Genomic DNA, 22500 nt, shown 5'->3' with positions numbered 1-22500 from the left:
TATTCTTATTTTGTAAATTGTTATGCAATTTAGAAACTGTTGAGTGGGGAGTCGTGGGTGATTTGGATGGAGTTTTCACTTAAATTGTACGAATATTACTTTTTCTATTGAGCAATAACTGGCACTGCATATAAAGTAAGTTTAATAGTTTTATCTGTTGAAGTTTTTAATTAAAAAAAAAACGAAACATTTAAGGCATAAATTTAAAATATTTTATTGGATTGATTTGAATGACTGCAAGAATTTGTTGTTTTTAAAAAAATAGCTCTTAAAATGCAAAGGGGAGCTGACAGCATGGAAATAGATTATCAAGCGCTCATGATGGAAACAGTTTTCCAGTCATTGTTAGAGCTAACAAATTTGAAATTTGGCTGTCTACAATATTATTTCCAGCAATAAGAAAAAACTCTTCACATACATTACTTTCAGGTGGCAGAGGTCATCTCATTGAGCAGCCTCAATGGGTAACTGCATTATCCTGGCCAGGAAGCAAGGGCATGTTTGAAGGCCGTATTGGAGTGGTTGGTGACACATTACTAGTTGGCCGTCTTGATGGGTCATTGGGTGTGATTGACATGATGGACATCACCACATACCGATGTTTTGAACTGGAGCATTGTCGGCGCAAGAATGGTAGGCACTTTCTATGACTTTTGAATAAAATAAGTGGGAAGTTTAGAAGATTGTTCAACAATTTTTTTTTTCTTATTTTGAATTTTTATTGTGTCACTTGTATAAATTATTTTTGCAATTGGATAAATTACTTACTCCATGGTGGTAACTTTGTGCACTTTAATAATAAAAAGCTGATAACTTTCAAACATTAATGCTCTATGCCACTGTCAAATTAGTTTATCAAAATTCCCAATTTTTTTCCCCTTGCAGTGTCCGTTTCCTGTATTGAGTGGTATGAAGAAGATCACAGGTTTGCTGTAGGATACAGTGATGGGATGATCTCTTTGTGCAGTAAGGAAGATTTTGAACAGCCTTTGAATATTGATGCACACACGGTAAGACCCCTTCGCTTCTTAAATTTTAAAAACTTAATTATATATTACATATCATATTTTACTTCCATAGAAAAAATAACAAGACATAACCTTTGACATCAGATTTCAGTAAAATCAAATGTATAATTTATAAGGCAGAGACAAAAGGCTATTGACTTGCCATATGAAATGAAAAGAATAAGATTTTATATTGTTTTGAAAATCTATCTAAAAAATGGCACATTGAATTGTTTTATCAGCTATTCATATATAGATTTCTGGGGTTAAAATGGATAAAATTTACTCCTATGATAGACAAAGTGAAAGTATAAGAAATTAGAATAGATTAAAATCTTTTGAACATAAATTAATATTGTATCAAACATCATGTAAAATATGTATTTTTCGAGTTTAAATGATTTTGTTATTAACAATAGTGGAATTGTTTCATCTTCATACCACATAAATCATGCAAGGACCTAGTTTCACTTTGTTCTTCCAAGAATCTGACTTTTACTAATAAAATTCGGGAAATTACATCTTATTTGATCTATATTTCTTTCTTTTTTTCTCCATTACAAAAAATAAGAATATTCTTCTTGATTTATATACCTCAGAAAATCAAGCAATGCAATTTTTTTTTTTTACAAGAAACGGAATTTAAGAAATTTTCTTTTTAATTGGTGTGTATGATTTTTTTGGACTCATTTTATGAATAATTTATTTTGGTTAGATTGAAGACCTGAAATTATTAAATCAGATTTATGAAAATCTCGCATTTATCGTCGTCAACTAAATAATAAAAATTTAAAAATTCATGGAGGGGTGGGGAGGTTTGCACCTTGCATTGTGGTTCAACATTTACTTCACAACCCATAGGCCACATTGTTTGGTGGTAATTCATACCAGCTCCTTGTATTCTGTTCTCATAGCCGCCCAAAATGGTGCCTATCACTTGGAAGAAATATTTGCCTCATTCGGCAGACTTTGTAACATATTTTTTTTCTGCCTTTTTAGGGGTCCATCCTAAATCTTATCTGGGATCCATCAGGCCATTTATTGTCCAGCTATGCTGTGGGTGAAAGTGTCGTCAAGATTTGGCTGGCTAAAGGAGAGGAAGGACTGACAGTGTGGGATGTTCTAGAACACAATGCAGCTGTCACAGAGTGTCAATGGTGTAACATGACTGGCATTGGGGCACAGAAGAGACTAATGATCGCCAGGTATGTCATTTTATCTGTTTATTCCACCGTTATTTGGATATGGAATGCTCGTTTTATATAAAAAGATATTCTTTCTCTGACTGGCTCATTAAAGTATTGTAACATGATGTGTATTTGAGCATATTTTACTTCACAGGCTTGTGCAATTGTTCAGCACCAGGCATTGGTTGGCTGGCAGATTTTTTTCTTATGCTCCTCTTTGAAGGATTGTATCCTGTAAATTTGATATTTTTATAATTCATTATTTCAATACATTTGCTATCAATAATTGAACCTATTCATATTCCAAAAGGTGTATAGAAATGATTTCAGATAAGTCCATGGCATTGAATGAAAACTGTCACATTATACCATGGCTCACATTTTATGATATTTCATCATTTAATTAATTTAATGTTTTGCTTTATTTCATACTATTCTTTCCAGCGGCTGTGATGATGGCCTCATACATATTTGGATCACAAACCAACCAGACTACTCCCTTGCCACCCCACTGAAGCCATGGACCAACCAGACATCTTCACCTCAGGTACCATCATTGTTATTTCTTCAATCTGAGAATGACTCTGATTTTTTTTTGTCCGAGGTGAGGTGGTGATGAAATAATTTGTCTTAAATTAATTGGTCAACCATATATGATAGTTTTATCGCACCTGGGTGAGCCATCGTTTATGATATAACTTAACATCTTATTGAAAATGATACTGTTATTACTTTTTTTTTCTTCTTTTGAACAAAGTAAAAAAGAATTAAAATCTTTGTTTAGATTGAACTTACATGAAGAGTTTTATACAATGACCCTGATAGTCTTATTTCTTTTTAATCATAAGATTCACCCACAATTGTATTGATAGCTCATTGTTTAACCATATACAGATTATGTTTAAGTGCTAGATGTGTTTTTTATTTAAATCATACATTAGTTAAGATATGTTAAATAACTTCGTTGTTTTAACCCTTCAGCATCAAAGTCACAGCCAGGAAGTCGGTGACAACAACCCATCTAGTCAGAGCTCCAAAAAACCTGAGGTGACTTTGTGTGGTCATATAGCTCCTGTTTCAGCCCTTGCCTTCAGCACTGATGGGCTGATGCTAGCTAGTGGTTGTTTCAAGGGGTGGATCAATGTATGGTCGATTCAGGTAATGAATGATATCAGTCACCTCATTAATAAAATGTTAAACGCAAGCGGTGCATTAACCCATTGGCCACAGCAGAAATTCTGGAACACTCAATATAAATTAAGACAATTCCTCTGAAAGCACAAATCTACCATCCCTGCTACGATTTTTATGCTTCAAAGTATTGCGGCTATGTGGTCTAGTGGTATGACACTCGCTTTTGGATCGGATGGTCCAGGGTTCGAGCCTCGCTAGGAAAATAGTTGAGTCCTTGGAAAAGGCTCTTTACTCACATTCTCTCACTGTACTCAGGTGTAAAATGAGTACCTGGCCTTTAACAGCGTCCGATAAATTGTAATATCGCCTAATAGGCATCATGTCCCTTCCTAGATGTTAAGTGTTGCCGTTGGCCAGGGGCCCCTTGTAAAGTGATTTGAGCATGTTTAGTGGATATTGCACTATATAAAAGCTCAATTAAAAAAAAATATTTTTTATTCATCTCCAGCTGAATATGAAATATAATTTTCTTCACATTAAAGGCAAGATTTTATATATACCAGCTCTGTATACCTTTTAGTGATTTGCATTTAATAGTTTTATAGATTTTTAACATTTTCATTTTCAGGACAAGACATTGTTGATGACATACACTGGTACAGGTACTGTCAGGACCCTGAAGTGGTTCTCTGACCAAAGTATGGCTGCCTCATTTAGCCGTTGTAAGGTAGGTGGGGGGACATAGAGCTTGAATGGAAGCGAAGTTAACCCAGATTATTGTTTTTCTTACACATAAACCGATTTAATCAGGCTAAGCATGGCTATTTCTGTTGCATATAAACAAAAAAATGAAATTTAAAAAAAAAAGATGATAGTGCCTTCCTGATAGTCTGTAGTGCATATTTAGAGGTCAAATACCTGCAGGTAGGTTGTTTAATAATAGCTACTCCACCCGTGTGATTTTGCCGTCAGTGGAAGTTTTTCTCTCAAAATATGTCTTTTAAAACTGACCACATTTGCTTTATAATTGAGCTAGAAACATATTTCTAGCATAGTTTAAAAGTACTACTCTTCTTCTTTCTAAAGACATCATATTTGTTTGATTTGTGGTACTGGAAATATTGGTTTAATTGATTCACTTTAGATAACATTCATCGGAAATATAGTGTTTTAATAGCCAAATTATATCCCTTTGGTACTACAGAGGTTGAACTACCCCAATGATTGGATTTATTCACAAGTGGTCCCAAAATAATGGTGAAATAAAGATCTTTATTTTGGTATAACTTTAATTTGTGTGTGCGAGAGTTAAGATTTTATCAATCATTAATTAAAAATAAAATCCAGTAAAAGAACACTTTTTTAAAATTAATTTTTAGTTTTTAGAGTGTATCAAATGAAAGCCCGTCCTCTCTTTTGTTTTGTGTCAAAATTGAGTTAGATCCGTTGTTTGGCGTAATTCAACTTGTTGACTGACCAAATGTTCCAAATTCAAAATCCCTCTTTTGAACTCTATCTTTGAAAGTTGTGTTGTAAACGACACCTTATTTCATAGAAATTCCAATATTTCGAGTTCAACCAAATAAAAATGTTACTCTGTATTTTTTATTTTAAAATCCATTATTCGTTACTACTGATAACAAGCTTCAATTTTATTTATTTTTTTATGTCTGTAATTGTATTAATTAATTTTCTGTGAATTAAAAAAAAAATTCCTTGTTTTTTCTTATTTTTTTCCACTATCAAATTTGAATCAGGGATATTTTGGTGAAGATGCTAATTTTGGTTAATTAATTTGATATTATACAATAGTACCTATTCATGGCTTTTATTTGATGTCTTATTTAAGTATGTGTGGCTTTGTTTTAATTTTTAATGAAAATTTTGAATATTGGTTATTTTTGCTATTTTTAGATCATTTTCAAATATTTCGCAAATTTTATTTTTTAGCATTTTTAATACAATCAATTCTAACTTTTTAATTCAGTTGCAGTCTTGAAAAAAAATAAATTGGGTGATTTGTCAGTTTTGTGTAGTGTAAGTTCGTGAAATGTGAGTTGTTTGGGATTATAATTTATGCTGTCAGCAGGATTAGAAAATGGGGTTTTAACCCATTTGAAATTCTACCTAAAAAGTTCAAATGTTAAAGTTGCATAACTTTTTAACTAAGTGTCCTATTATGTTGAGTGTGGTATCAAAAGTCTTAAAATTTTATGTACTTTTTATGTATGGTTTGAGAAATCTGTTAGAGTAGCTATTAATAAGTGGAACATAATTTAGGAAAAAAAAAAAAAAGAATGATGATGATTGTTGGAGGAGTCCTAAAAGTTTAATACACGGACTACTAATTTGCAAAGTAGTTTTAGAACATCCTAAAGGATAGTTTACGTTTTGCAAAATCCTAAGCCAATGCATATAACAGTAGTTAGAAATACGCTATATATATTTCCCCCCGTGTTACTTTATCAATTTTTTTCAAAGATTGATACATTAACATTTTTAAATGTAATTTTAATTCATATAAACCCGACTTGAGTGTTTTCTCTATATTTTTCTTTTTTTTAAATATATATATTTAAGGATGTTGTTATCCTTAACTATTCAAGTGAGCTATACCACAACAACAGATCTCTCGCCCTGGCTCGTAAATCTCTTAAGCAGCAAGGCATCACAGGACTCAATCAGGCAAAATTTTTTGGCAGTCTTTTACAAAGATTACCTTCCATGTTACTGGAACAATATCAACATGAAAAAGTAAGTGTAATTAAAAATGTCTGACTTGATAATATCAATCTTAAATCCATGAAATTTCATGTTTGATGTATTTATTTGGCGCTGATTTGCTTGATCATTTTGACAGCAATATCCTTTATTGATTTATTAGAATGCTAGTGTTTTTATTCCCATCAAGTTTGCTGTCTTTGTGAATCATCCATTCCAATATTCATGTTCATATTTGCCGCATTATAAGTAAAGATGAATTTATGGTATGCAGGAGGTCACTTGCTGTGTCTACTATCCCCCATATGGCTTCCTTGTCTCCTATTAATGATCCTACTTTTTTCATATCTCTCTTATGTATTGATAGTTATATTTTTGTTTTTAACATATCTCGTTAACATTTGAGTGTATTCCTCTTAATAGGATCCTGTGCTGGTGTTTGGATGAGACTTTTAGGTGATCTCAAACTAAGTACATTTGTTCCCTATTTGAACCAATTACCCTTTGTCTTCCTTTTTCTTGGGTGCTTTGATTGTTATTCTAGAATTTTTATACTATCCCATTTTCTTCTTTTTTACTGGTGCTGATGTGCCTAAATCTGTTGCAAGCGCCGTAAAACCCTTAAAATCAAAAACAAATCAAAAGAGGTCAGATTACCTCTCTATGTCCAGGAGGGGGGGGGGGGGGGGTGTTGCCAAACATTTAACATTTTATTACAAAGATTATACTCCCATAAATGATTTATAATTGTCTAAGACTCAGTATAATTTTATCAATAATCTACTGAAGCTATTAATACGATTTTTATAATCGAAATCGTTTTAACTTGTGACTTGATTTTTTTATTCTTGAATTTCTGTCTAAAGACCCAGGTACTCAGTGGAGATCAGATCCAACACAGTCAGTATCTACAGTGTTTGACATCCATGGCAGTCACTTTACACTTGGACAAATTGTTGTGCTTTAATCCCTTACCTCTGCACCATCAACATTCTGAGTCAGGTACTCATCAATTATTTTTGATTTTTTTTTTTTTTTATCATTGATTTTTTGTTTATTTCTGGGTGGGGATCCTGACCTCCCATAGTGGGCAGGGAGGTACATGCTGTGTCTTCTATCCCCCCAACCCGTTTTCCAATTGTTTCCTGTTGTTGTCTTGGAATGAGATTACTTGGTTTTGTCATGGCCCTGGTTGGAGTTCCTTGAGGGAAACAGTCGAATGTATAGTTATAGTTTTGGAAGATGATGTTTTTTCCCTTGTAAATCATCTCTCTGTTATGCATTGTATTATGTTTAGTTTACATATTATATTATATGATTACCCCGTGTGGTCTCCGGGGTCCCTCAACTGAGAGGGAAAAGAATTGAGCCACCGTAAGCTCATGCGTGTCGTAGAAGGCGACTAAAAGAGCCATTCTGGTTTGGTGGTAACCAACGAAAAACCACCCGACTGGTGAGAGAAAAATGGAGAGACACAGTGGCTCCACAGACCCCCACACCCCAGCCCTTTTTATGAGAATGGCTTCATTCACCCATTTTGCTATTTTTCTTGTCCTGGCAATCATCCCCAAACTTTTTCTCCCCCCAAATCCCAAGAACGTAGTAATAAAAGATGTTTTGAGGAATGACGGTTTCAGTTTAAAGAGAGCAAGAGAAGGCGATGGCATAGCACAAATCCCACCCCCTTTTACAATATTTGAGCTATGATTTCCATTCCATACCCCATTTCCCCAATGATTCCAAATTTCCCTTCCTTATCAAAATTGAGTTGCCAGGACAGAGAGAGAGAAAGAACGGAGGAAAACAAGCCTTAACTGTCTTCTATCCCCCAGTATCTCTATACCCTGTACCGTTGAAATAGGTTCAACGAGGAGATATTCCTTTCCAAATCCTGCACAGCAGGCACCTTTCTGCTGAGGGTGCGCAGTTCCGAGAGGACCCCGATAAGGAGGAGCTATTGATCCTGGAGGCTGAGGGGGGTTCACCTTGCGAGGTGTTTCTACCCCAACACTCCTCTTTGGCTTGACGCTTCTCTAAAGACGGGTGGGTAGCCTACCTTGTAGATGGCCCGAGCTACCCAACGCAGAGATGCCAAATCTATTTTTTGGCACTCCCCTCCATTTAGGCAAAGAGATTGGAAGGACTAGATTTAAAACCATATCTAGTTCCTGTCCCCCATGAAATTTCTTTTTAATCATGGTTTGTCATCTCTGAATCAGCAGTCAGTCTTTGTGCAACGCAAAGATTAGGGTCAATCCGAGAGAAAGGCCTGGAGGCGGGACGTCCCCCAACTCCACCCCTCGAGTCCTTTTTTTTTTTTTTTTTTTTTTTTTTTTATTTTTTTTTTTTTTCCCAAGGACCATGGAAGGACAAGAGGAGGCCAGACTTGAGGAGTATAGCTTCGGTGAGTGCCTTACCCCCCAAGTGTGGGACTGAGCCGTGCTAGTGGGCACAATATAGCCGGGTTGAATAAAAATTTATATATATCATGGCCAAAAATATGAAAAACTCTCCCCTTAAAGCCCCACCCCAGACAGGTAAAAAACGAAAGATAACTGCCCCGATGACTCTTGATGACTTACCAGGAATGGCAACCCCAAAATTCTCGCCGTTCCTGGTAATTCAACCGAATGAGGAAAACATCAAACTGAACACTTTGAGTATCTTCACCATCAGCAAGGCACTCAAAGCAAATGGCGCCGGTACACCAAAGGCAGTGAACAGGAACAACTCTGGCACTTTAATGATACAAGTGCAGGGTCGACAAGAGAGTGAGAACCTCTTGAAATGTACCAGATTCTCTGACATCCCAGTCACCGTTGAGGCTCACAGGAGCCTCAATAGGTCAAAAGGTGTCATAAGAAGCAGAGATCTGGTAGGCTGTTCGGAGCAGGAGATGGTTGAGGAACTGGAGGGTGTTGTCGAAGCTCGACGGGTTAGCATCCGCCGCGGCGACGGCACAATCCAGACCAACACCTGGATCCTGACTTTTGACAGCCCGAGACCCCCGTCGAGAATAAGAATTGAATACCTCGACTTGGAGGTTCGGCCTTACGTCCCGAACCCCATGAGATGTTTTAACTGCCACCGGTACGGCCATACGAAAACAAACTGCCGCCGTAAAGCTACATGCCCCCGCTGCGGCAAAGAAGACCACAATGAGGAAAACTGCAAAGTGGACCCTTGTTGTCTGAACTGCCAAGGCAAGCATGCAGCACATTCGAAAGATTGTCCTAAGTGGCAAGAAGAAAAGGCAATCTTGACATACAGAGCCACTTACGGCGGTACGTTTGCTCAGGCAAAGGCAGTGATCTGCCCCCCTCGGCAGGTCGCTGCTTCTGCCAAGAGTTATGCAGAAGTTGCCAGGGCTGCTGGTAATAACCAAAACAGCCATGGCAAAATCGCACAGACTAGAAAAGACAGTCCTCAAAAGAAAAAGCCATCAAGACCTAAAAACAAGGTCGCAAATGTGTCAAAAAATCTTTTTGACACATTGGAGGTTCAAGATGTGGAACCTGCAGCCCCCTCCACATCCACCTCCAAGGCGACCTCCACCCCCCCTCCTTCCCAAACAAAAAAATTCTCCCCCTCATGGGCGTGGATGTTGGACCCACCCCCCATCTCCATTCCCGTGAGCCCTCTCTATCCCCCCAAAAACAAAACTCCACCCCTTCCCAGAATATGGAGCCACCAACACCAGTCGGGGAATCCACAAATCCCCCTGAGGGGCCTCAAAGCCCCAAAAAATTTAAGAACCCAGAGGGACCTAAAAATCCCAAGGGTTCAAAAAAACTCAGCCCTAAAAAAACCGAGAGGCCCTCCACAGGGCCTCCTTCTCCTATGGAAGTCTCTCCTCCTAGGAGAATAAAAGTAAAAGGGTTGAAGGCAGGCATACTGCCTAACCTCCCCACAAAAAATTAGGATACCTAGTCAGACAAGATTAATTTCCTGGAACATCAGAGGGATCAGATCAAATAGAACAGAATTGGACCTCCTCCTCCAGAGGAATCCTGATGTAGTCTGTCTGCAGGAAACAAAATTACCAGCAGACGACTACACAGTAAAAGGATATACGGCCAATCATCTGATTCACTCTGATGGCCAGATAGCGTGTGGGGGAGTTTCGATTCTCACGAAGAAGAGCACCCCCCACCGCTTGATACCAATGAAAACAAATCTACAGGCAATAGCAGTGAGAGTGACATTGCACAGACCAATCACCATCTGCTCTGTGTACATCCCACCAGATCATCGCCTCCAGTCTGCCGAGCTAGAGGGAGTTCTAAACCAACTCCCCCCTCTCTATGTGATAATGGGAGATTTCAATGCTCACAGTCCTCTCTGGGGAAACACAGACACAAACCAGAGGGGAAAGGCAGTGGAGGCTTTCATAATGAAAATGGATGTATACTTGGCAAACGGTCTCGAGGCAACACGGGTAAATATTCACAATCTTACCACGTCTGCCATCGATCTCACTTTCTGTGATCCTACATTAGCTCCAGATCTCTCCTGGACTGTGATCGATGACGATCACGGTTCTGACCATTTTCCAGTCTGCCTCGACATCACCCCGACTTCAAGGGCCCCACAGCCCAAACGTTGGAGTGTACGGCGAGCAGATTGGGAAACTTTCTCACAGGAGTGTCACAGACTCCTTACGACAGAGGTGGACAGCTATGACAAATTCAAAAATATTTTAACAAATATCTGCAGCTCGACAATACCAACAACCTCTGGTAGACCGAGAAAACACAATCCCTGGTTTTCAGAGGAATGTCGAGCGGCCCTACGGGAGAAGAAAAAAGCATACAGAAAAGCGATGAGATTCCCAATCCCTGAAAATTTCGCAACATTTAGGAAACTACGAGCAAAGTGTAGGAAGATCTTCCGAGAAAACAAACGGAGATCCTTCCAAAACTTTGTCTCAAAAATAAATAGCCAGACACCCCTGAATAGGGTGTGGAAGATGTTACGGAAACTGAAGGGATCCGATAGTGATTCACTAAATCACTTGACACGTCCCGATGGATCCGTGGCTGAAACAGAACAAGAAATTGCCAACACTCTGGCCGAGAGGCTGGCGCACAGCTCCTCGTCTGCACACCACACACCACAATTTCTGCGCCATAAACAAAACGCAGAAAACACACCAATAAACTTTACATCTACAAACACTGAAGACTACAACAAACCATTTACACTTGAGGAGTTGGGTGCCTGCCTCCGTGACACAAATGTCACAGCACCGGGTCCTGACAACATCAGTTATGAAATACTCCGACATCTTCCACAAGATAGTCTGGTTGTCCTTTTGAATATCTATAACAAGATATGGACAACACAGACTTTTCCACCTAGTTGGAATCTGGCCACCGTGATTCCAATCCCAAAACCTGGGAAAGACCATTCGGACGCTTCAAACTACCGACCAATCTCCCTCACCAGCTGCCTATGCAAGCTGATGGAGAAAATGGTCAACAAGCGTCTGATGTTCTACTTGGAACACAACAACTCCCTCTCCGACCTCCAATGTGGCTTTCGAAAGAACAGATCAACTGTTGATCACCTTGTTCGACTAGAGAGCTTCATTCGTGAGGCCTTTGCCAAAGGTGAGCACTTGGTAGCAATCTTCTTTGACCTTGAGAAGGCCTTTGACACAACTTGGAAATTCGGAATCCTCAAAGATCTGCACAATCTTGGTCTACGAGGAAACCTTCCAATGTTTGTCAGAGCATTTTTAAACAACAGATCCTTTCAGGTCAAAGCAGGATCCACCTTTTCTGATCCATTTGATCAGGAAGAGGGAGTTCCACAGGGTAGCATTCTGTCTCCCATTCTGTTTGAGATTAAAATAAACTCAATAGTGAATGCAATGAGACAGAATGTTGACTGTTCCTTATATGTTGATGACTTTCTTGTATGCTATCGAAGTAAATCGAGTATGGACACCATTGAGAGACAGTTACAACTCCAACTAAACAAACTGTCGGAGTGGGCAAATCTCAATGGTTTCTCCTTCTCCCCATCAAAAACAGTAGCTGTCCACTTCTGCCGAAAACGCACCTGCATTAGACAGCCTGACCTTTATCTCAACAATTCCAGAATTGAGGTAAAGGACGAAGCCCGATTCCTGGGTTTGATCTTTGATAGGAAACTAAATTTCCTCGCCCATATCAAAGATCTCAGACTGCGATGCATGAAAGCAATGAGAATAATGAGAGTTCTGTCGAGCATGGAATGGGGTTCGGACACAAACTCTTCTAAAGATATACCGAACCCTTATTCGATCAAAACTGGACTACGCATCTTTTGTATACGGCTCTGCAAAACCATCCTACTTAGGCATGCTGGACCCAATTCATCATCAGGGACTGCGCTTGGCACTCGGGGCTTTCCGCACTTCTCCAGTGGCAAGCCTTTATGCTGAGGCAGATGAGCCACCTCTCCATCTCAGGAGGAAAAAACTGGCTCTCCAGTATGTTACTAAGGTCACATCGCTGCACGACAACCCAGCACACAAACATGTACACTACACGGATAGGACACTAGAAGAAAAATTTCGCAAGCACCCAAAAATGACACCACCATTAGGTTGCAGAATAAAAAAAGACATCGCAGACATGAACATCAGTCTAGATAGGATACATCCATACGTCCAGGCAAAGACACCACCATGGTCCATACATAGACCAAACATAAATTTGGACCTAACAAAACTGGAAAAATCACAAACAGACCCACATATTTACAAACAGACACTAAAAGCAATATTACAAACATACAAAAACCATACTCACATATTTACGGATGGTTCAAAGAGCGCAGATGCAGTAGGATGTGCCTATCACTCATCGGAAGGCACAGGATCACTTCGCCTGGATAGAAATGTTTCGATCTTTACAGCGGAATCGAGAGCAATCCTAAATGCTCTCCGTTTGGCTGAGAGATCGAATAAAAATAAATTCTTGATCTTGTCTGACTCGCTGTCCGTACTTAAGGGGATCTCAAATTTTTATTGCACCGATCCAAGACTCATAAGTATCTTGGAAGGTGCAAATAAATTATTTATTAAGAAAAAGAAAGTTAGTTTTCTCTGGGTACCTAGTCATGTGGGTATCCAGGGGAACGAAGAAGCGGATCGACTGGCAAAAGAGGCGGTGAGCCAAGAATTACAAGAGGGCAGTAAAATCCCACACGCGGATTTAAAGATCAATATAAAAAAACATGTCCGAAAGGAATGGGAACGATCCTGGAGTCGAGATGTACATAACAAATTAAAACAAATTAAAAGTGACCTCGGCCCCTGACCCAACTCGGGGCTAAAAAGAAGAGACGAGGTAAAAATAACTCGACTCCGGATCGGACATACTGCCCTCACTCACCGTTTCCTTCTGGAGAGGGATGAAAAACCCCTCTGCAGAAGATGTAACTGTGACCTGACAGTTCAACACATTTTAATTGAATGTACAGAATTAGAACAGATAAGGTCACAACATTATGATAACAGAGACTTGAAGTCTCTGTTCCAGTCGGTCGATCCGCTTACAATTTTAAAGTATCTGCAGGAATGTGAACTCCTGCAGAAATTGTAAATAGATATTTTTACTTAACAAACATGTAACTATTATGATTTTATAAAGATTTTATTACAACAGTACACGTTTTGATCAGCTGTGGCCCCTCGGGGCCGATAAAAGATTGATGAAAGACAGAAACGGGCGCTTAAATGACCTAAATAGTGTCGAAAGCGCCGTTAAACACCTAAAAACAAACATATATGATTGGCAAACATTTGAGTGTATTCCTCTTAGTTGGGACCTGTGCTTGTGTCTGGATGAGACTTTTAGGTGATCTCAAACTAAGTACTTTGATAGTGGGCTCATGGAATCTACATCTGTTCCCTATTTGAACCAATTCCCCTTTGTCTCACCTTTTCTTTTGTGCTTTAATTATAATTCTAGAACTTTTTACTATCCCAATTTCTTCCTTTTTACTGGCGTTGATATGACCTTAATGTGTTGCAAGCGCCGTAAAATGCTTAAAAACAAAAACAAACATTTTTTGTTTGTTTTTTGTGTGTGTACTGAATGGAAATTTAAAAAAAAACTATTAAAAAAAAAAATTAATATCTAAATTTTGCTTTAAGATGATTTCCGGAAGTGAATAAATGTAGTGCATATGTACCTTGAAATATTTTGATCATGTGCTTGAATGAATGAATACATTATTTATTGTCGGTAAAAATATGTATTATACATACATCTTTTATACATAACAACAACTAGTAACAATGACAACAAAATATAAAAATAATTTGAAAAAAAAAATAATGATGTATATTTTCTTAATAAAATCTGATTTAAAATCAGTAAGACCTTTAGGCTTTTCACCGACATAAAAATAATTTTAAAAATAAAATACTTTGCACATAAATGAAATACTGTATATTATGCATAAAAATTGACAGGTCTCCCCCGTTTCATTAAATATGAATATCAAATATACTTAGAGGAACCGAAAACATCTGAACCAGTCTGAGAAGCTGCCATCTTTGTCATAAGAGACTCTCAAACCTATTCAAGTCTGTCTCCGTTCTCTGCTTTATCTTGCCTATGCACCATCAACACTCCTGGTCAGGTGCTCTTCAGTTTAGTTTTTTTTGGTGTGTGTTGAATGATGGGATTTAAAAAATAAAAACCATTTTTTAAAAAGGCAAACCGTAAGATGTGCTCTTTGTTTTTTTTGTTTTTTATTTTGTTTTTTTTTTTGTGTCATATGCTCAATGTCAACCCTCAGTTGGTATTTTATATTTTGGTAATTAACATGAGGAAAAATATTTGTTACTGTTGTTTACATTCTAAGTAAAAAATATTGGCTTAAAGTATTTTAGGGCCATGATATCAACAAACATCATGCTAATTTCAGTGGTGCAACATTGATTAAGCTATGTAAATAGTGTAGTGGTATTGCATCATTCAGTCGAAGAGTTATAGCTCGAAAAGGTTCTACTTTCACTTTCTCTCACCATAGTCGGGTTTAAAAATCTATATGCAATCATTGCCTGGGAATAATGAATTTAAATAAAAATATGTTTTACAAGAGCAATGGCTTTTCATCCATTTAACTTAAAGTTGTTAAACTAGTTACTGTACAGATTAAACAAAAGTTTGCCTTATTTGTGGATGTTTATGTTAAATCATGTTTTTTAATCATATTTCATCACATGAAATGAAGACGATTTTTATTGATGCAATAAATTCATGATCTAAGTTAAATGAATCCAGCTTTAATAATTTTTTTTTTAAATTCTTGTATCCCAGAGAGTGATCACATAGTTAAAGAATGGCAATGGTTGTTGACCTACTCCTGCGCTATCAAGTCAGCCTATGCCCTTTGCAAATGTCAACCCATCCCACCATCATTCAAGCTATTGATAAGAGATGAAGTTGAACCCAGTGTCAAAAATATCGTTTATGTAAGAAAGATTGAATCTTACTCATTTTTTAATAGATTGTTTAATTTTAGAAAAAGGTTTTTTTTCATCCGAAGACATGTTAATAATAAATGAGAAGAATTAATCTTATTCTTTTTTGTTCTTTTTTTTTTTTAAATCATTTTTCTCATCGAATGAAAAAAATTTGTTAAATTCTTTACTCTGTTATTCCTTGGTATCAGAATACCCCTCTTTTGTTTTTGAAAAAAAAAAGGATTTATTAATCTCATCTGCTCTCTTTTGTTTTTGTTTTCCTGATGTTAGGACAACAAGAAGTGGGATTTGGTGATGGATGGCCAAGTGATGTCATGGGCCACCCAACACCCTGAGGACTGGCAGACAGGCGGAAAGTTAGTATTCGAGAATAAAGCAATTTCTCTTTATTATAACAGCAAACTCTCTTTTTCATGTGAGAAGAAGATTGTCTCTTCTAATCTAATACATTTTAGTAATTGTATTAACCATATCATGCACAAATTGCATCTGGACACTTTGTCAAACAGTACTAAACTGTACGTATTATGGACAAACTGATTTTGAAGTTCTCAATTCAGAGTAAAAAAAAAAAGTTAATGATACTGTAACCTAATCAATGGTTGTTTTAAGTTGATGAGTAATATTAGAATTAGTAGGTTAAAATTAATTAAGGGGGGGGGGGGGGGGGGGGGGGAGTGACAATAAAAATTATGAATTTTGACTCAGTTTGCTAAAATTAGATTTTGGTGGGATGTTGTCATGTGACTATTTGTCTGCATAAAAAATTGTATGAGAATTTCATCTTCAGTTTTTTTTGACTCAAAATAACGCATTTTGTGACCCATAGTATGGTTAAATCCTGCCCATTTTTAGTTTCAGTGGACTGATTTTATGAAAGAATATCAAATAGTCTTTACATTTAAGTAAAGGCAAAAACATATCAATGCAAAGTAAAAACTCTCCTCTATCTTCAACAACCAATCACTTTGTTCTTAATTATGTCATGTTGTCACAATCCAATCAGAGAGCGAGAGGGGAGTTTTTTCCTTAAACTCGTTTACTTTGACTTTTAAATGCGTTTTTCTCAAAACTGCAATTTCCGTCACTAAAAACCTATCTCCTCCCTCAGTTTTCAACCAATTTTCTTCAAACTTTCTACAAATGAGTGTCATACAAATACGCAGGTCCTCTAGGAGCCGGATTTAAAAAAAAAAAATTAATTTATGAGTAATTTGAAATTATGTAACTTTTTTCAAGGGGAATAATCAAGTAATAACTTTGAGCTTAATTTTTAAAGTTTATTATTAAAAAATTAAAAATCGGGCTTCTAGAGCCTCTTTATTTTCCTTTTTTCTACCTCTGGACAAAATATTATGGCAATCGGTTGATAAACAAAAAAGCCTTTGACTTTTTAAGATTTGTTGTTTATTATCCAATATGGCGTCGTTTCCATAGCAACAGGCAACTTTTTTCTAAAAAAATTATATGCAATCATCCTTCCCAAACAAATACATTATGACTGTGCATAGAAGTTTAGGATATTTCATTAAATTAAAAAAATGACCCTTTAGTGTCACTCCCCCCCCTTAATTATTAAAGGACTTATGTATTGGGGGTCCCCAATAGCACTCGCTTCACAATCAAAGGGACCAAGATCGATCCTGGGTGCAGTCGAGATTTTTTTCGGACTACCCTGTACAGCCAGCAGTGATTGGGTAGCTGGGTCTGTTAAATCAAATAGAAATGTACTTTGCGATATACAAGCATCCTATCCAAAGGGTAACAAGCAACTGCCATTGTCCGTTTATTCAGGCTATAGAAACCGGGATAAACTCCTTGGGCCTAATGGCTGTGAACGACCACTACTTTTATTTTGGCCATATATTTATAAACTAAGTTTGAGAAAACAGGAAGTTATATTGGGTCTGGGTATGGTGAGACAAGATAAGATAAATGACAATTTGTCCCTACTTTTTAAAAAATATGCTGAACTAGAGTTTTGACGTTTTGGAAACGCAAGTTTTTAAATTAATTTGTGCATTTTACAAGATAATGAGTGTGTTCAAATTCCAGGTGCCAGTCATTTATGTGGGGTAGTGGACGCCATGGTCAGATCTGTGAGGGAGGGAGAGTGGCTTTGTTTCCGGTCAAGGTGCCCTCATTGTGTAATGCCCAGCAGGTAAATTTTTCTTTTTAAATAGTAGGATCTCATGATTGGTTTATTGCTGTCATGGGAAAATTGATCAACTAAGAAGAACATGATCTTTTCAATTAAAGTGTTTTTACTGTCATTATTTTTTTAGTGTGTGATCAAAAGTGCAGGGGAAAGAAATAAGTTGTTTTATAATCATTTAGAATAAAATATTTTCCAATGCTACACTTATTCTATATTGATTAAAAGAAGTATTTTTATAATTTTATATTCTTATGTAATTTTTTGTTTTCGGTTTTGTTTCTCAGTTTTATTGGGATTTTTAAAATTTGTTTTTGTTTTTTAAATGAATTATCTTTAAAATCTCAGAGTCAAATTTGACCAGTTTGACAAGACTTTAAGATACTAAATATCAATTTTAAAATCAAATATTACTTTATCATTTATCAGGTCGTGTGTGGCCAGAATTGTACCTTCATTATCTTAACAAATGGATCTCTTTTGTCCTGTGGTGAGGGCAGCTATGGCAGGCTAGGTCAAGGAAATTCTGATGATATTTACACTCCTACAGCCATCTCAGCTCTTCAAGGTAACGTGAATTTTTCTATCAATATCAATGAAAATGCTATATTTTATTCTTTTTTTCTCTCTGCTGTTTCTGATAAGCTTCTATAGCAGCGTGGTTCATATGGCTCGATGTGATTAATTCTTTGTTAATTTACAAAAATGGTATAATTTAATAATGCTGAAAACTTATATAGCGCTATAACTCCGAGTCACCCGACTCTAAGCGATTAAATTACAAATACTTTGGCTGACAAATACTCTTTCACACACACACACACACACAAATAGAAACCGGACAGACCTATCTTGCTTCTCATAACATCTACTAAAGACGAAACATATGTTTTAAGCAAACGTTTAAAGGGTCCGAAATGAGAAAAGGATCTCATTCCAGCATTTTTCCGTATTCGAGGGACAACTAGTTTGGTGGAGTCACTGGCAGAGATTTAAAAGGGCTGATTCCTGTCAAAATGAAACACCAGCCATGACATTTTCTTCCCAAACTTTAAAAATGCTGAGCTGAATTTTTTTCCTTTTAAAGGAAAAGATAACAATGTCATTGTGATTAAAATAAAGTTTTCTCTTATCATTGGAGGATGTTGCAAGTTTCTTCGGGAATTCTTCGGGATTTTTTTATAAAAGAAAAAAAGAAAAGGAGAGAAAATGTTATTTGATCAAAGTGTATTTTGTTCTTAATGGAAACTAATATAATTTATGTTGTCAAAATTGTGATATTTATAGGAGAATTGTTCAGCTGAAATGTGATTCACCTCCTCCTCTCCCTTCCTTTGCCTCTAGCCATTATGTCATGGTGAAACTGATGATGGAAATTGATTGAGCTGTTGATTTGCTTTGAGTGTGTGTGTGTGTGTGTGTGTGTGTGTGTGTGTGTGTGTGTGTGTGTCAGGGCTGAGAATCTTCCGCCTAAATGGTGGTTTATCTCCGCCCATCACCATCACTATTCCGCCTTTTAAAAAGACTCACCACAACCACTACATCAACATCCCTACTACAACCACCACCACATCATCATCCCTACCACCATCACCACTACAGCTACAACCACTACTACTACAACTACCATCACATCATCATCCCTACCACCACGACTACAACAACCACCACCACATCATCATTCCTACTACCAATACAACTACATCCTACACCATCCCAACTATCACTACTACAACCACCTCACATCATCCCTACAGCTATTACAATCACCACCACACCATCATTCCCAACACCTCTACAGCTACAACCACCATCATATCATCATCCTTATCACGACCCTACTACAACCACCATCACATCATCATCCCTACCGCCATCTTTTCTTACTACTACTACAATATGTTGTAATTACACTTTCAACTTTTGAAATTCCTCCAAGTGGTGTCAGAAATTATTGCGAGACACATTTTTGATTACATCTCAGTAAATTTTTAATGATATTCAAATTTATACGTTATCTTCCCATAGATAGGTCTTGAACTCCATTTTTGTGACCAGTCATTCTCACCCCTGAACCATCATGACATCATCACCATCCCTACCACAACTACCACCACTACGACAGCAACTATCACATCATCATAAATAATACCATCTCCACAACCACATCACCACTGCCCTCATTGTAATCAGTACCACCTCTAGTGCAAGCACCACTATCACATCATCTTCCTGGTGGGATCTTTTGACGCACGGATCAGAGTTGCTTTCTGCCTTTGTCTTGGCTTGATCCTATTTTCTGGCCGGATTCATTGGCAGGGAGGGAAACAATTAAATGTATAGTCGTTTTTGGGAGATGATATGTTTGTCCTCGTATATCATCTCTCTTTTGTGTGACGTTAGATTTGTTGTTCTAAATTTTGTATTTCTCTCACAAGGATTCTGTGCTTGTGTCTTGGTGAGACTTTTAGGTGACCTCAAACTAACTACATTGACAGTTTGATCTTGGAGTCTGTGAGCCCTATTTGAACCAGTCACTTTTTCTCCGGTGCTTTTGATCTTACTTAAACAGGGCTGAGAATCTTCTGCCTAAAGGCAGATTTCCGCCTAAACGGTGTTTTATCTCCGCCCATCACCATCACAATTCCGCCTTTTAAAAAGACTCACCACAACCACTACATCAACATCCCTATCACCATTACTACTACAACCACCACCACATCATCATCTCTACCACCACCACCATCACTACTACAACTACCACCACATCATCATTCCTATCACCATTAATACTACAACCACCCGCATCATCATCTGTACCACCACCACCACCATCCCTACGACAACTACCACCACATCATCATCCCAACCACCACTACTACAACAACCACCACCACATCATCATCCCTACCACCACTACCACTATCTACAACCACCACCACATCATCATCCCTACCATCACCACCAGTACAGCTACAACCACTACTACTACAACTACCATCACATCATCATCCCTCAGTGATGATAATCTTCTGCGGAATACCGCGATTTTAGGATTTTTCTGAAATTTTCAGCTGTTTTTGCCGTGTCAAACATTTTCGGCGAAGAGGTAGTTTAGCTGAAAAATCACCAATATGTCTTTTGTCATTTTTTGACACCTCTGCTCAGCTGCATGATTTTTGATGACATTCCCATGCCATGACATTAGTATAGACACATTGGCGCCAAATGTGAATAGTGATACAATACCCGTGACGGCCTTGGATGAAAAGATGATCAAAAGGGAAGGGGATGGAGCAAATGGGTGTCAATATTTTTGTACCATTTTGTTTGTTTGTTTGTTCTGAATTCAATTCAATTCATTACAACTTATCTCTAATTACCAATTAAAACAAAAATCAGAGTGGTCTTCTCTCTCTCTCTCTCTCTCTCTCTCTCCTTCTCTCTCTCTCCTCTCTCTCTCTCTCTCTCTCTCTCTCTCTCTCTCTCTCTCTCTCTCCCTCTCTCTCTCTCTCTCTCTCTCTCCTCTCTCTCTCTCTCTCTCTCTCTCTCTCTCTCTCTCTCTCTCTCTCTCTCTCTCTCTTCTCTCTCTCTCTCTCTCCTCTCTCTCTCTCCTCTCTCTCTCTCTCTCTCCTCTCTCTCTCTCTCTCTCTCTCTCTCTCTCTCTCTCTCTCCTCTTCTCCTCCTCTCTCTTCTCTCTCTCTCTCTCTCTCTCTCTCTCTCTCTCTCTCTCTCTCTCTCTCTCTCTCTCTCTCTCTCTCTCTCTCTCTCTCTCTCTCTCTCTCTCTCTCTCTCTCTCTCTCTCTCTCTCTCTCTCTCTCCCTCTCTCTCTCTCTCTCTCTCTCTCTCTCTTCTCTCTCTCTCTCTCTCTCTCTCTCTCCTCTCTCTCCTCTCCCTCTCTCTCTCTCTCTCTCCTCTCTCTCTCTCTCTATTTCTCTCTCTCTCTCTCTCTCTCTCTCTCTCTCTCTCTCTCTCTCTCTCTCTCTTTATTTAAATTCGCTCATTTGATGGAATATGTTTTACAATTGATTAAAGATTCTTATTCATAAGCTGCATAACCACAAGGTTGCAGTAATACACACACACTAGCCGTGTTTATAGTATTAAAAAATACCTCCTTTTGGCCAAAAGTTTATTATAATCTCTTGATATAGTGGGAAGGATTATAGGGCTCTAAAATGTTTAATTGGAAATGACAATTTTAAAAATTTTATTTACAAAAAGTCAGTTTATATCTTGTGATCAGAATAGACGTGCTTTAGAAGTTAGAAATATATTACGTAATATTAAGTAACAATGAACAGCTATGTTATTTTTGCATTATATTTGGGCTTGACAGACGGGTCGATAGATTTTCCTCCTTTTTTACAAATTGTCATTATCATCACTGATCCCTACCACCATTACTACAACAACCACCACCACATCATCATTCCCACTACCCATACAACTACATCCTCCACCACCACATCATCCCAACTATCACTACTACTACTACCACCACATTATCCCTACCACAACTATTACAACCACCACCACACGATCATTCCCAACACCTCTACAACTACAACCACCATATCATCATCCTTATCACGACCCTACTACAACCACCACTACATCATCATCCCTACTGCTACCTTTTTTAACTGCAACTACAATATGTTGTAATTACACTTTCAACTTTTGAAATTCCTCCAAGTGGTGTCAGAAATTATTGCGAGACACATTTTTGATTACATCTCAGTAAATTTTTAATGATATTCAAATTTATACGTTATCTTCCCATAGATAGGTCTTGAACTACAT

At 37.6% G+C, this 22500-nt stretch overlaps 1 protein-coding gene across 6 annotated transcripts in view; it reads left to right on the top strand.

Annotated features, from left to right (window-relative positions):
- The window catches only part of LOC144965271 (putative E3 ubiquitin-protein ligase HERC1), a 127770-nt gene that overhangs the window by 75994 nt on the left and 29276 nt on the right, over nt 1-22500 (top strand). For all 6 annotated transcript variants that reach the window (XM_078900435.1, XM_078900432.1, XM_078900434.1 and 3 more), the window contains exons 58-69: nt 430-633; nt 886-1010; nt 2007-2212; nt 2639-2741; nt 3176-3352; nt 3957-4055; nt 5909-6082; nt 6916-7051; nt 15373-15527; nt 15810-15895; nt 17595-17700; nt 18124-18262. In XM_078900435.1, coding sequence (XP_078756561.1) covers nt 430-633; nt 886-1010; nt 2007-2212; nt 2639-2741; nt 3176-3352; nt 3957-4055; nt 5909-6082; nt 6916-7051; nt 15373-15527; nt 15810-15895; nt 17595-17700; nt 18124-18262 — 1710 coding nt within the window. The remainder of the gene's footprint in view (nt 1-429; nt 634-885; nt 1011-2006; nt 2213-2638; nt 2742-3175; nt 3353-3956; nt 4056-5908; nt 6083-6915; nt 7052-15372; nt 15528-15809; nt 15896-17594; nt 17701-18123; nt 18263-22500) is intronic.

This window comes from Berghia stephanieae, chromosome 2 (assembly GCF_034508935.2).
Source record: "Berghia stephanieae isolate SIO BIC M18660-M18661 chromosome 2, UCSD_Bste_1.3, whole genome shotgun sequence".
Lineage (NCBI taxonomy): Eukaryota > Metazoa > Mollusca > Gastropoda > Nudibranchia > Aeolidiidae > Berghia > Berghia stephanieae.
Note: the sequence above shows the minus strand (reverse complement) of the source record. Positions and strands in the feature narration are given on the sequence as shown.